The sequence below is a fragment of the Oncorhynchus masou genome, chromosome 24 (assembly GCF_036934945.1).
Source record: "Oncorhynchus masou masou isolate Uvic2021 chromosome 24, UVic_Omas_1.1, whole genome shotgun sequence".
Classification (NCBI taxonomy): Eukaryota; Metazoa; Chordata; class Actinopteri; order Salmoniformes; family Salmonidae; genus Oncorhynchus; species Oncorhynchus masou.
Genome location: NC_088235.1, coordinates 35868338 through 35881088, shown reverse-complemented (window position 1 = coordinate 35881088; position 12751 = coordinate 35868338). Strand labels below are relative to the sequence as shown.

The 12751-nt window shown below is 41.7% G+C and overlaps 1 protein-coding gene and 1 long non-coding RNA gene across 6 annotated transcripts; one reads left to right on the top strand and one right to left on the bottom strand.

Moving 5' to 3' along the window:
- On the top strand, nt 1-4748 carry LOC135512090 (uncharacterized). Its single transcript, XR_010451372.1, has 3 exons — nt 1-294; nt 3924-4120; nt 4332-4748. It is a non-coding gene; the product is annotated as an uncharacterized LOC135512090 (long non-coding RNA).
- A 146-nt stretch (nt 4749-4894) lies between these two features.
- LOC135512089 (cytochrome c oxidase assembly protein COX11, mitochondrial) lies at nt 4895-12497 on the bottom strand. Of its 5 annotated transcripts, none has more exons than XM_064933743.1 (6): nt 12373-12480; nt 11265-11385; nt 8489-8885; nt 7960-8115; nt 7392-7517; nt 4895-5696 (listed from the first exon to the last, which is right to left on the bottom strand). In XM_064933743.1, exons 3-6 carry the CDS (start codon nt 8819-8821, stop codon nt 5496-5498), a joined length of 816 nt encoding a protein of 271 aa, XP_064789815.1. In that variant the 5' UTR covers nt 8822-8885; nt 11265-11385; nt 12373-12480; the 3' UTR covers nt 4895-5495. The 5 variants fall into 5 exon arrangements, with proteins under 5 accessions (XP_064789815.1, XP_064789814.1, XP_064789812.1 ...); XM_064933742.1 differs by having other exon boundaries at nt 11265-11359; XM_064933740.1 differs by lacking the exon at nt 11265-11385 and having other exon boundaries at nt 12373-12497.
- Between the last annotated feature and the right edge of the window lie 254 nt (nt 12498-12751).

The window sequence follows — 12751 nt, the reverse complement described above, 5'->3', positions numbered from 1 at the left end:
ACTCAGACACATAACAGGGGCTATAAAGCTGAAGCATCCCTTTAGAACGTTTTCTCACCACAAAATATGGTAGTGAGAGGAAGTCAAGTCGCGGGTAGTGAGAGGATGGAACTAGATGAAACTGGGTTTACATTCTGCTAATTTCTCATCGATGAAACATCTGATCACATTTTATGTTCCCAAAACTATTTTACCCCTATATTGTTTTATGTCCTCCGGATTCAAGAAGAAAGATGACGAGTCCAACGGTGATCCATTGATTTCTTCACCCTAATCTTGGCCATCCCCACAAGGGTAAATAACTCAATGAATGTTTGAATGCATGATGATAGGAACATACGATTTGGACCATTTGTTTTATTAAAGGAGTATCTACACAATTAACATATTATTTTACCCATTGGCTAAAATATGCGTTCTTTAATGGAAACTAAATAAGATAATTTTGAACCTTTTCAGATTATGGAATTTTCACAATGCCTTGTAATTAGATGGCCATGCCTCTCAGTGTTATATCTAGAATACAAAATCTACTCTGACCAAAATATTATTGCAGATAATTTTATGATGTTATTAGCTGTTGTATAAAGAACCTGTCTGTCACCTTTTTAGCACAACAATGATAGTGTATTGACTTAAAAATGAACTGCTGTTGCTGTAAAGTGTTAGCTAACTGATATATCTTAGCTAACTATTGGCAATCTCATTCAATGATGCCATACAGCCAAAACAACAGTAGCTATTGCTAGACTAGAGATATGCCCCATGCAATAGTTAGTCAGAGGTTGTACAACTAGTGTGTGGTGTCAGGAAAATAACCACACTCAATGTTAACATAACAAAGGAGATAATTGTGGACTTCAGAAAACAGCAGAGGGAGCACCCCCTATCCACATCAATGGGACAGTAGTGTAGAAGATGGAAAGTTTAAGTTCCTCAGAGTACACATCACGGACAAACTGAAATTGGCCACCCACACAGATAGCGTGGTGAAGAAGGCGTAACAGCGCCTTTTCAACCTCAGGAGGCTGAAGAAATTTGACTTGTCACCAAAAACACTCACCAACCTTTACAGATGCACAATCGAGAGCATTATGTCGGGCTGTATCACCGCCTGGTACGGCAACTGCACCGCCCACAACCGTAAGACTCTCCAGAGGGTAGTGAGGTCTGCACAACGCATCACCGGGGGCAAACTACCTGCCCTCCAGACACCTACACCACCAGATGCCAAAAAGATAATCAATGACAACAACCACCCGAGCCATTGCCTGTTCACTCCGCTATCATCCAGAACGCGAGGTCAGTACAGGTGCATCAAAACTGGGACAGAGAGACTGAAAAACAACTTCTATCTCAAGGCCATCACTGTTAAACAGCCATCACTAACATTGAGTGGCAGCTGCCAACATACATAATAAAAAATTGGATGTAATAAATGTATCACTAGTCACTTTAAACTATGCCACTTTATATAATGTTTACATACCCTACATTACTCACCTCATATGCATATACTGTACTCTATACCATCTACTGCATCTTGCCTTTGCTGTTCGGCCATATATTTATATGTACACATTCTAATTCATTCCTTTACACTTGTGTGTATAAGGTAGTTGTTGTGAAATTGTTAGATTACTTGTTAGATATTACTGCACGGTCAGAACTAGATGCACAAGCATTTCGCTACACTCGCATTAACATCTATGTGGCCAATAAAATGTGATTTGCAAATCCTTTCAGCAGGTCTCCTCCAGCTATCCACAACCATACTCTGAGGTGGAACAAGATCTGCCCCGCCTTATTATTGAGCAATTCCACGCCAGCACAGGCCGAAAATATTTTTGGTATGTCAGATTGTTCTGGCAATTCTGACATAGTAACTTAATTGGGAGGAAGGATGTTTGACATGCTTTTTACATTTGAATCACAAACCATTTTTAATCCTGATGAAATTGGACATTTTAGACCCCTTTCTACACCCCCATGTAAGATCTTATTATCCGTAAACCATACATGATACAGACAACTTCTTGCTGTCATTATACTCCTTATAGTTTGTGCTCAAATATGGAGTGTCAACATTGTGAAATGAAAAAATTCACAGTAATTTATTAAACATTACAAATGTTAATATCTCAATAGCACCCTTTTTGATTTAGCTGTTGTTTGGAACAATATACCCTACCAGTAAATCAAAGTTATGATACATGTTATTAGCACCACCACAATTTATTTGACTCCGTCTGCTGGTGACTTTCTAATGTGCAATCCCAAAGGAGGTCTGTGTTTGGTTAAAGACCTACATTGTCAATTTCTATGTATAAAATGGGTCAAATCTACAAAAGTACCAAAGAGCCAACTCTGGAAATTGGTTGTGTTTGAAAAGTACACTGCTCAAAAAAACAAAGGGAACACTAAAATAACACATCCTAGATCTGAATGAATGAAATATTCTTATTATATACTTGTTTCTTTACATAGTTGAATGTGCTGACCACAAAATCACACAAAAAGTATCAATGGAAATCAGATTTATCAACCCATGGAGGTCTGGATTTGGAGTCACACTCAAAATTAAAGTGGAAAATGATGTAATGTCCTTAAAACAAGTCAAAATGAGGCTCAGTAGTGTGTGTGGCCTCCACGTGCCTGTATGACCTCCCTACAATGCCTGGGCATGCTCCTGATGAGGTGGCGGATGGTCTCCTGATGGATCTCCTCCCAGACCTGGACTAAAGGATCCGCCAACTCCTGGACAGTCTGTGGTGCAACATGGTGTTGGTGGATGGAGCGAGACATGATGTCCCAGATGTGCTCAATTGAATTCAGGTCTGGGGAACGGGCGGGCCAGTCCATAGCATCAATGCCTTCCTCTTGCAGGAACTGCTGACACACTCCAGCCACATGAGGTCTAGCATTGTCTTGCATTAGGAGGAACCCAGGGCCAACCGCACTAGCATATGGTCTCACAAGGGATCTGAGGATCTCATCTCGGTACCTAATGGCAGTCAGGCTACCTCTGGCGAGCACATGGAGGGCTGTGCGGCCCCCCAAATAAATGCCACTCCACACCATGACTGACCCACCACCAAACCGGTCATGCTGGAGGATGTTGCAGGCAGCAGAACGTTCTCCACGGCATCTCCACTCTGTCACGTCTGTCACGTGCTCAGTGTGAACCTGCTTTCATCTGTGAAGAGCACAAGGCGCCAGTGGCGAATTTGCCAATCTTGGTGTTCTCTGGCAAATGCCAAATGTCCTGCACGGTGTTGGGCTGTAAGCACAACCCCCACCTGTGGACGTCGGGCCCTCATACCACCCTCATGGAGTCTGTTTCTGACCATTTGAGCAGACACATGCACATTTGTGGCCTGCTGGAGGTCATTTTGCAGGGCTCTGGCAGTGCTCCTCCTTGCACAAAGGCAGAGGTAGCGGTCCTGCTGCTGGGTTGTTGCCCTCCTCCACGTCTCCTAGTGTACTGGTCTGTCTCCTGGTGGCGCCTCCATGCTCTGGACACTACGCTGACAGACACAGCAAACCTTATTGCCACAGCTCGCATTGATGTGCCATCCTGGATGAGCTGCACTACCTGAGCCACTTGTGTGGGTTGTAGACTCCGTCTCATGCTACCACTAGAGTGAAAGCACCACCAGCATTCAAAAGTGACCAAAACATCAGCCAGGAAGCATAGGAACTGAGAAGTGGTCTGTGGTCACCACTTGCAGAACCACTCCTTTATTAGGGGTGTCTTGCTAATTGCCTATAATTTCCACCTGTTGTCTATTCCATTTGCACAACAGCATGTGAAATTTGTCAGTCAGTATTGCTTCCTTAGTGGACAGTTTGATTTCACAGAAGTGTGATTAACTTGGAGTTACATTGTGTTGTTTAAGTGTTCCCTTTATTTTTTTGAGCAGTGTATATTGTTCCAAACACCTGACAGAGGTGTGCTGCCAAGCTGACCAAGGAGAAGAAAGCCTTCCAAGAGTCCCACAAGCAGACACTGGATGACTGGCAAGGAGAGAAGGACAAAGTCAACATTCTGACCAAGGCCACAGCAAGATTGAGGATGAGCAGTCTCTGGGAGCTCCAGAAAGAGATCTCGGAACTCCAGGTACAGTACGGGATCTATACTCAAGTACAGGAAAGCACACCTGAATAATTTCCTGAAAAAAACTGACATTTCTTCAGGTAGCACACATTTTTCCTGGTGGCTCAGTTGCTTGAAAGACGGTGCTTCTTGCTTACGCTTCTTAACATTGTAAAGATGGTGCTTTTTACTGTATTGTAGTATTCATCCCCCCTGCTCCTGCCCCCTGTTCTAGGCCCATATTGAGGAGCTAGAGGAGGAAATTGAGGCTGAGCGTGATGCCAGGGCTAAGGTTCAGAAGCAGATGGTCGATCTCTCCAGGGAACATGAAGAGATCAGTGAGAGGCTGGAGTTGCCGTTTTAAATTGAGAGAACCAAAACAAGTGTTCACTACATTATTCCATGTGTGTTATTTCATAGTTTTGATGTCCTCACTATTATTCTACAATGTAGAAAATAGTAAAAATAAAAACCTTTGAATGAGGTGTTCTAAAACTTTTGACCAGTAGTGTAGTTACCCTTACTTCTGTCCCTTGTTTCTCATCCAGGGTTGAAAATCATAGGTGGCTACAGAGATCAAACACAGGAGGAGTTTGGGATCTTCATCAAGCGGGTGTAAAAAATAAATAAAAAAACTCTTGAATGAGTAGGTGTGTCCAAACTTGACTGGTACACTATAGGTTATTTTTTTAAACACACAGATTATTCCTGTATGATGAAAAGCACTTTACAAATGTAAATTGTTATATCGACAGGCCCAAAATGAAACGTTTCTAATAGAAATAAGCACAACCATGGTAGCAATTGAAAAGGAAAACTTTAAGAGATTGTGGGGAAATTCTCAGATGAAAGTTCTCAGAGAACACGTTTGTCTTTGAATTGTCACCGATTATGAGCAGGTAAATGGGAAAATAAATGGCAAACATGACATTGATGTATCATTCGGCAGATATACGCATCCATAATGATTAGTGATGACCTCTCGTGGTGAAACTGCAGCAATACAAACACAAAAGGCATTTGCAATGTTCCGAGGGATAAATTTACCCTTAAGAAGGGGGGGGGGTGTAGAACAGTCTGATTAGTCCTCAAAGCTCAAATCATAATTTATTTGATTGAAGAACACTGTAGTCTTAAAGACACTTGATAAGTTAACTATTCATCACATGGACAACATTTTTACATAACCCCTTCTCTGTACATGATAATTTTCGTATATTATCTTCGCATTATCTGATTCAGGGATGAATGACTGATATTACAGCAATCATCTGTGTCTAATACACACACCTTAACATTTTGTGTAACATCCTGAAGTGACGAGATGGATTGAATGCCTGTATATATTGGACTAACTCAGCATCTCTGAGGAGAACAATAAATAGTATGAGGACAATCTTCAGCTGTGTAGGGAATTCGGACTATATCCGGGTAGGGGTAGTTTCTGTCCCTCCTTGGCCTCGAAGAAGGTGTATGAGAGTGTGATGGTGTCGACACGGGCCATACGTGGGTCCTCGTCAAACTCAGGGTCGATGTAAAAGAACACGGGCATGTCCACTTCCTCTTTAGGGTTCAACCGCTGCTCCTCAAAACAGAAACACTGGGAAGGGAGAAGAGAAGAGATTCAATATGGAGGTAAATATCAGAGGTTCAATTTAGGTCAGGAGTCCCCACAGCAAACTAAATAATGTATATGAAGCTGTGTGTGAGCCAGTGTTGTGTTCAAGACCACCTAAAGCGAGACCGGTCTCGATTACTACAACACTGATGTGAGCTGCAGTGCTTGATGTTTAAAGTTGGAGAGGGAGATAAGTCTCCAACTTCAGCGATTTTTGCAATTCGTTCCAGTCACAGGCAGCAGAGAACTGGAAGGAAAGGCGGCCAAATGAGGTGTTGGCTTTAGGGATGATCAGTGAGATACACCTGCTGGAGCGCGTGCTATGGGTGGGTGTTGCCATCGTGACCAGTGAACTGAGATAAGGCGGAGCTTTACCTAGCATGAACTTGTAGATGACCTGGAGCCAGTGGGTCTGGCGATGAATATGTAGTGAGGGCCAGCCGACTAGAGCATACAGGTCGCAGTGGTGGGTGGTATAAGGTGCTTTAGTAACAAAACGGATGGCACTGTGATAAACTGCATCCAGTTTGCTGAGTAGAGTATTGGAAGCTATTTTGTAGATGACATCGCCGAAGTCGAGGATCGGTAGGATAGTCAGTTTTACAAGGGTAAGTTTGGCGGCGTGAGTGAAGGAGGCTTTGTTGCGGAAAAGAAAGCCGACTCTAGATTTGATTTTAGATTGGAGATGTTTAATATGAGTCTGGAAGGAGAGTTTACAGTCTAGTCCAGACGAGCTACAATGTCATACAACTCTCCCACCCATCCAGCATCACTACTCTGGACGGTTCTGACTTAGAATATGTGGACAACTACAAATACCTAGGTGTCTGGCTAGACTGTAAACTCTCCTTCCAGACTCACATAAAGCATCTCCAATCCAAAATTAAATCTAGAATCAGCTTCCTATTTCGCAACAAAGCATCCTTCACAGCATCCTCCTGTACCCTCTCGTTGCCTGGCCCTCGCTTCATACTCATCGCCAAACCCACTGGCTCCAGGTCATCTACATGTCTTTGCTAGGTAAAGCCCCACCTTATCTCAGCTCACCGGTCACCATAGCAGCCCTCACCCGTAGCACGTGCTCCAGCAGGTATATCTCACTGGTCACCCCCAAAGCCAATTCCTCTTTTGGCTGCCTTCCCCTCCAGTTCTCTGCTGCCAATGACTGGAACGAACTGCAAAAATCACTAAAGCTGGAGACTCATATCTCCCTCACGAGCTTTAAGCACCAGCTATCAGAGCAGCTCATAGATCACTGCACCTGTACATAGCCCATCCAACTACCTCATCCCAATACTGTATTTATTTAGCCTGCTGCTTTGCATCCCAGTATCGCTACTCGCACATTCATCTTCTGCACATCTATTCACTCCAGTGTTTAATTGGTATATTGTAATTACTTCGCTACCATGGCCTATTTATTGCCTTACCTCACGTCAATTGCACACTCTGTATATAGACTTTTTCTACTGTATTATTGACTGTGTGTTTGTTTATTCCATGTGTAACTCTGTGTTGTTGTATGTGTCAAACTGCTTTGCTTTATCTTGGCCAGGTCGCAGTTGTAAATGAGAACTTGTTCTCAACTAGCCTACCTGGTTAAATGAAGGTGAAATATATGTATATATATTTTTTTTTTAATAAAATAAATGACATGGACTACATGTTCATTAGTACCTGTATCTTGTTGAAGTACTGTCCAGCCTCAAAGGGCACAACGTTGTAGGTGGAGATCCCAATAACAGGTTTGTCTGTAGGGTTCTTGGCTCTGTAGAAGGCCAGGGCAGTCTCTCCTGGAACCACCTGGAACACAACATACGCAATAAAATACTTATATTGTAACAACACAAACATACTCGTGACCAATGTCTTGACTTCATTGTGGAAACGCATCTATATGTCCATGTATAATGTTTTTCTTGTTCACCTGCCTGGGGACTGCCGATGGATATTAGCTGTTGGCTAAATCTGGTACAACGTATCTTTTCTCAAGTGTACTGAAAGTTATGTTTTGTTGTTCATTGTCCCTGTTCAAAAAACATAATAATAAATAATAATAATAATAATAATAAAAAATAATAAGATAACTAAAACAAATAATAAAATACCTCTATTGTAACACACAATAATGATTTGTTTTCTGCTAAAAGTAATGGTTTAATTGTCAGTCTTCTAATGTATCCTCCTTACTGGGTGTGTGTGTGTGGAGGGAGAGCGAGTGAGCAATATATTAAGCATGTCTTACGTATATCTCAGACTGCTGCGGGCGGAAGTTCCACTGCATGCTGGCGTGTGTGTCAGCGTTGAAGGTGATCTTAATGATGCGGTCCATCACCGGCGTCATTGTCTCCACCTGCTCTGCATCGTGACCTGCCACCGCCGTCCCACCCAGACCGGACGCCTAGAGACAGACACACAACAGATGAGACACTCAGCTATCTAATAAATCCATCCATCTTTCACCCACTATTTTCAGGTCTTCTTGTAATGCTTAGCTCCAGATTTCATGAAGGCTTCTATAATGACTTGTAAGCAAACCAGCAATTTGAGATGTGCTACTATATCTACCTCCATAAATAAAACATTAAAAATCTTCAAGTGGCAGTACTACTGTATCAAACATTGTATGTCTCTCTGGGTCCATCTCTGCTCTCCTACCCGTCCCAGAGCCATATAATTTAACATGGACGCCATTTTGAATTACAGTGTCATGTAAATACATAATGCAGAAACTTTAATGTCCATACTCTCTAAATATATGATTCTGCTTCTACCTGGCAGTAGAGTCTGTAGAGGGGTACAGCAGCGTAGGACATGCCGATCATCCCCACCCCCGCAGCAGCGATATACGTCAGCACAGTCTTGTTCCTCTTCCTCCACTCATCCTCCTGCTGCTTGGTCTGGCTCTTCCAACTCTTGGCCCCCCGTATTTGGGTGTTGAGGCGTGAGGGAAGCCTCCTACAGAGGAACCACTGGGCATAGCTGTGGAGGCCCCTGGCTCCCTTGCCCTGAATACCCCTGATACAGGTCTGTATGTTTGAGGATGTCAGTAAGACAGAGTTCTTTGAGCAGCATAGGGACTCACGGACAAGGACGGGGAGTAGCATGACTGCAGTGGGTTTATAAGTTCAAGCTTCAGTTGAGTCAGATGCTGCTCCTATATGGGTTCACCTGGGTGTGAAAACATTGAAATGTGTTAATGTGAATGTTTCTGAACTAACTAAACCTTCATGTTGATAACTGGGATAGATTGGGCTAAACTGACATCACCACTTCAGCAGTGTTAAGGCATAACAACAAGTCTAGCTACAGTTGAAGTTAGAAGTTTACATACACTCAGGTTGGAGTCATTAAAACAAATTTTTCAACCACTCTACAAATGTCTTGTTAACAAACTATAGTTTTGGCAAGTCGGTTAGGAGATCACATTGTGCATGACAAGTAATTTATCCAAAAAGTGTTTAGACAGATTATTTAACTTATAATTCACAGTATCACAATTCCAGTGGGTCAGAGGTTTACATACACTAAGTTGACTGTGCCTTTAAACAGCTTGGAAAATTCAAGAAAATTATGTAATGGCTTTAGAAGCTTCTGATAAATGATGTCAATTAGCCTGAGTCAATTGGAGGTGTACCTGTGGATGCATTTCAAGGCCTACCTTCAAACTCAGTGCCTCTGCTTGACATCATGTGAAAGTCAAAATAAATCAACCTCTGGTTTTAAGTCTGGTTCATCCTTGGGAGCAATTTCCAAATGCCTGAAGGTACCACGTTAATCTCCACAAACAATAGCATGAAAGTATAAACACCATGGGACCATGCAGCTGTCATACTGCTCAGGAAGGAGACACATTATGTCTCCTCGAAATGTACGTGCTTTGGTGTGAAAATTGTAAATCAATCCCAGAACAACAGCAACGGACCTTGTGAAGATGCTGGAGGAGACAGGTACAAAAGTATCTATATCCACAGTAAAACGAGTCCTATATCGTCATAACCTCATAGGCCGCTCAACAAGGAAGAAGCCACTGCTCCAAAACCGCCATAAAAAGGTCAGACTTCGGTTTGCAACTGCACATGGAGAAATGTCCTCTGGTCTGATGAAACAAAATAGAACCGTTTGTAGGAAAAAGGAGAGGCTTGCAAGCCAAAGAACACCATCCCAAACGCGAAGCACGGGGGTGGCAGCATCCTGTGTGGGGGTGCTTTGCTGCAGGAGGGACTGGTGCACTTCACAAAATAGATGACATCATGGGGGAGGAAAATTATGTGGATATTTTGAAGCAATATCTCAAGACATCAGTCAGGAAATTAAAGCTTGGTCACAAATGGGTCTTCCAAATGGAAAATGACTCCAAGCATACTTCCAAAGTTGTCAAAAAAAGACTTAAGGACAACAAAGTCAAGGTATGGGAGTGGCCATCACAAAGCCCTGACCTCAACTGAAAAAGCGTGTGTGAGCAAGGAGGCCTACAAACCTGACTGAGTTACACCAGCTCTGTAAGGAGGAATGGGCCAAAAGTCACCGAAACGTTTGACCCAAGTTAAACAACTTAAAAAGGCAATGTTACCAAATAATAATTGAGTATGTATGTAAACTTCTGACCCACTGTGAATGTGAAGAAATAAATGAAAGCTGAAATATTTCTCTACTATTATTCTGACATTTCACATTCTTAAAATGAAAGTGGTGACCCTAAATGACCTAAGACAGGGATTAAATGTCAGGAATTGTGAAAAACTGACTTTAAATGTATTTGGCTAAGGTGTATGTAAACTTCAGACTTCAACTGTAGCTAATGCCGGTTCACTGCACTAGAATAACTTGTCACTGGTAAAAATACAGATAAAAACAAAATTTATAAAACATATATTTGGTAAAGCAAGAAAGCAAAACCCTTCGCTAGCTAGTAAGACATTAGTCTGTTGCAATTTGTTAGCTAATGTGATGCTCCATTAGCCCTTACAGGATAAGTACTGTTTTGCGTAGCACAGAATTTTCCACAAGGTTAAGTTGGCAATACGATCTTCGTTCTCGATTCACCCAAACATATCTTCTAAAATATCAGTGTTCAGTTGCAGGTGGTTTGTTTGAATTTAGAAAAAGCTCAGTTATTAAAATAAATGTTTTTTTTTTTTTTGCTCCATGAAGTAATCCAACCATGTGTATGCTGCCATCTTGCCTATTTATAAATGTATATTTAAACTATTTATATATCTTCTTTCATTGGGCGTTCAAGCTTTTCAGTTTTGTCAAGTCGGCCTTTTAATGTGTTGCATTATGGGGATAAACATTCATCGCCTGCATTGTGGGAGGCTCTATTGTCAACCAATCATTAAGGTGTTTTTGATGCGAACATGACCAAAGACATGACAAACAGGAACCAACTCTGCCGCAATTCATGTATTCAGTGGATGTGTAGAAATGAATGTAATATAATGGTCTCTCACCAATTTATGTTCAATAGACACACATTTTCAGTTTGTGAGTGTGTGTGATATGGGGGTTGGAGACAACTTTTATAAACACTGTCATGTTGCACTGAACCTTGCGGGTGGAAATCCACATCAGTGTCCGACTTTCGGCTGTTACAGATGCACCTCCCCCGACTTCACTCTTCAAATTTCATCAACCACAGGAGGCTGAGGAGAGAACAGCTCTATAATGGCTGGAATGGAGCAAATGGAATAGCTGTGTTTGATGTATTTCCAGTCATTACCACAAGCCCGTTCTCCCCAATTAAGGTACCAACAACATCCCATGTCAACAGTCTGTTGCATTCACCACTAAAACTAGCCCAATGACTGAGACAGGTGGGTCCACACCAAAGTGCCGCATGTCATGACACAACTGTCTCGATTAATGAGAGAAGAGTTAAAATAGACAAGATGGAGTACAAGGTTGGATTAGTTCATGGAACAAAACATTGATTTCTTTAAAGCTGCAATATGTAACTTTTTGGGCGACCCAGCCATATTCACATACAAATGTGCATTATAGATCTGTCACTCATATTGAAAGCAAGTCTAAGAAGCGGTATATGTTCTATGTGCATTACTTCTATACTTCCCGTTCGTAACTTTCGTTTTTGCGTGTTTTACTTTGTTTGGTACACCAGCTTCAAAGAGCTGAAAATACATTTTTTTGCAGTAAAAGTAAAGATACCTTAAAAAAGAAAATAACTAAAGTAAAAGTAATCTAGTAAAATAATAATAGTTATCGCAAAGTTAAGGTTGGTCGAAAATTCAGTGCTACGCCAAACGGTACTTATCATGTAAGGCTAATGGAGCATCATTAGCAGTTACAATCTGATAGCTAACAAGACAGACATGGTTGGCCAGAATATTCTCAACACAGCCGATGTGAAAGAGCATTGAGAAACCCCTTAATATTATCTCGCTAATTTAGCTACACAATATAACATATACTAGCTAACTACTGTTCGTTTTAAAAAAAAATAAAAAAAATCCATAGGAAACAAATATTCATTAGTAAACATGCGCAGGCTAATGTAGCTAGCTACGGGTAAGTTGCTTTGGTAGCTACAAACTACATATAAATCGTACCTGCTCATGCCGCCAAGGTCTCGTTTAGTGTTGATACTGCCCAAAGTCAATACGATAGGTAACGTTAGATGATAGTGTTAATAACTCACCAAGTAAAGCTCCCACACAACCTTGGATTGTACATTACAAAACATAAGAAAAGCATGGTCCAGCGGTTTAACGTCCCCCCCTTGATACGAGGACCATAATCATAGGTTCCAGGCAGTGCTATTGTTCAGCTTGCTCTTCTTTTTCTTCAAATGTTTTAGGTACCTACCGCCACCTACTGTACTGGCAGTGTATCAGCCTACTAATCTGTAGTACAGTATGAATTCATTACACTTTGTGAAAAAAATACAAATAACCAACTAACCCTGCACCCATTAAAACCTCAAAACTATTCCATTACTTTGTCCCCGTCTGATCCTGTTCAAAACATCTTGTACACCCAAGTACTTCTCTGCAGCTGCCACCACATATATCCTCTAT

What these genes read in the sequence shown, in the direction of transcription:
- LOC135512089 (XM_064933740.1), bottom strand. Translation starts at nt 8,821, where the DNA reads ATGCTACTCCCCGTCCTTGTCCGTGAGTCCCTATGCTGCTCAAAGAAC. An exon ending in TCTACAGACTCTACTGCCAG is followed by an intron (nt 8,116 to 8,488) that starts GTAGAAGCAGAA and finishes GTCTGTCTCTAG; the next exon opens with GCGTCCGGTCTGGGTGGGAC. An exon ending in AGTACTTCAACAAGATACAG is followed by an intron (nt 5,697 to 7,391) that starts GTACTAATGAAC and finishes CTCCCTTCCCAG; the next exon opens with TGTTTCTGTTTTGAGGAGCA.